The sequence below is a fragment of the Aplysia californica genome, unplaced genomic scaffold (genome assembly GCF_000002075.1).
Source record: "Aplysia californica isolate F4 #8 unplaced genomic scaffold, AplCal3.0 scaffold00105, whole genome shotgun sequence".
In the NCBI taxonomy this organism is placed as follows: Eukaryota; Metazoa; Mollusca; class Gastropoda; order Aplysiida; family Aplysiidae; genus Aplysia; species Aplysia californica.
In genome coordinates, this window is record NW_004797375.1 from 366,614 (window position 1) to 369,113 (window position 2,500).

At 39.6% G+C, this 2,500-nt stretch overlaps 1 protein-coding gene across 2 annotated transcripts in view; it reads right to left on the minus strand.

Annotated features, from left to right (window-relative positions):
- Nucleotides 1-2,500, minus strand: part of LOC101853688 — a gene marked incomplete at its 3' end in the record, with an annotated part of 99,749 nt that overhangs the window by 38,973 nt on the left and 58,276 nt on the right. For both annotated transcript variants that reach the window (XM_013080911.1, XM_013080912.2), the window contains 1 exon segment: nucleotides 953-1,113. In XM_013080911.1, coding sequence (XP_012936365.1) covers nucleotides 953-1,113 — 161 coding nt within the window.

A 2,500-nucleotide genomic window follows, 5' to 3' on the forward strand; every position in this document is an offset into this window, starting at 1 on the left:
TCTATCTATCTATCTATCTATCTATCTATCTATCTATCTATCTATCTATCTATCTGTCTCTCTGTCTGTCTGTCTGTCTGGCTGTCTGTCTGTCTGTCTGTCTGTCTGTCTGTTTGTCTGTCTGACTAATTCGAGCAAAAAGAAAAATCAACAACAACAGACAAAAAACCCACCCCAAAAACTCAGATAGACACATTGATTCCTGTAAGAATGTGCAATCTATGGAGATTTATTTCGAGCCTATCCATTGCATTTTTTTAAAAGTCTGTAGTTAACAGACTAACATACAGTACAGTTCCGCGTACCTTCTATGTAACTAGTATTTTCCAAAATGCACACTTTTTGTTGCCGTCAAGTTGATTTTCACTGTTGGTCCAACTTACAGACAGACAAACTCTCACACATTTACTCAATCAAACAAACAACCAGGCAGAATTCAGCACACGTACAGATATAATTCACAAACAAACAGACAGACACGAAGGCAGACAAACAGACCGGCAGATAAGCACACAAACACACAGCATAAGAAATAGACAAAAAAGCACATATTATTATACAGAGAGATTAACAACAGACTAACAGACAAACAAATAAATAGATGTCTCAAAGACTAAACAAAGAAACACACATACATAAACATTCATTCGTACTACTCAAAAGCTATTGATCGTTGTTTATAAACAAACAGAGAAACAAATAACCAAACACATGTTCTTAGAAATAAACAAATATGAGCACCAACATAAACACGTTCAAATGTTTTCACCCAACACACCTGTGTCTGTTTCTCACGTACGAACAATAAATAACATAATACTAACAAACACAGAGCAAACCAAGAAAACTAAACATACAGATAAAAATGCAAAAACGTACAGACATTTTGAAGAATTAACAAAAAAACAACTACATAGTACTGGGGCTTTCATAATGTTTCCATTCTACTCACCCACTCGTCGTTTTTTCGCTGGGAGTCTGCTCCGTGTTGGTGATATAGCCGTCGTCGACGTCATCATCATCATCGGTTGTGATGAGTGCAGGGCTGCTGCTGCGGTCATGGAGGGTCTTGGTCTTAACGAAGTTACAATAGTGGGGGAGGTATCCTCGGTGCTGGAAGCCGGGGAGGGGGGGGGGTAGAAGAAGGGGAGGTGTAGACGAAAATGAAATAGATGGTTGTGCTTCTCTTTGAAATCATTTTAAATGTAGGTAGCTATTTTACACCCTCATCGACACAAATATCCTTTAAGAGGCGGGCTTCGACCTTCAACCCGGGCTGATGGAGATACAACGTCCTAGGAGAAAGACTGAAATACTACTAGACACCAATTCTCCCCACATAAGAATCGAACTCACGTCTCCTGCGAAGCGCCTATCAACTGCCACAGATACCGGTTATTCTGCTTTGAATATTAAGAACAGCACCATAGGATGTAGCCTTCCATCAATGACCTCCACTCTGTTCTGTCAGCGTTGTACCCACCGCTCTCTGATGTCATCTTGCCCTCTTCTTTCTGATCTTTCACTTTGTCGTTTTCCTGTTCTTGGTCTCCATTCAGACCATTTTGTCCATCTGTTGTCCTTCAATTTACCTATGTCACAGCTCATTTGCATTGACATGCAAATTTGGGAATATCGCCTCCCCTATTTTCTTTTTGTTTGTTTGTTTTATTTATTTGATTTTTGTATAAAAAGCCTATGTATTCAAGAAAATGCCAGTCGCAGTGAGAATAATTTTAAGATAGCGACTAATGCTACATACCCCGTTACGTCACCTTCTGTCCTTTCAGACGTTACAATTCATGTATCTACTTGTTTCTCTTTTCGCTAAAGGACAACACCAATCTTAACTCATCTCGCCAAGACCAATCAGTCTTGTCGTGATACGAGGTTCATGTGCCCGCACGGATATACTCAATAAGAAAGAACACAATATTTAATATTACGTGCTGAAACATCTCCTCTCTATATATTGCTAGGTTCTTTAAGTTTATTGAGCAGAGATCGTGTCCTTCGTGCTTGTGTTTCTTTGCCTCAGAAGAATTTGCCAGATTTGCTTTCTCCATGGAAAAGGTCTTTTGGCATGCCCCACATCTTCGTGTCGCATAAGTGTCCTACCCACCACAGTCTTTGTTAAATGACACGTCGGAACATTATTGGAACTCTTGATGATTCCATGGCTCATTTTTGAGATACCTTATGTGTGTGCTATTACTGCTTTTACCATGTGTGTGATTTCAAAATTAATTGTAAAAAATGATAATAACAATGATGATACTACTACTACTACTACTACTACTACTACTACTACTACTACTACTACTACTACTACTACTACTACTACTACTACTACTACTACTATTGCTGCTGCTGCTGCTGCTGCTGCTGCTGCTGCTGCTGCTGCTGCTGCTACTACTACTACTACTACTACTATGTTCGTTCTTCGCTGGCGAAGATGACCTTGACTTCATATCACTGGAAGGGTGCGGAGATGACTGAT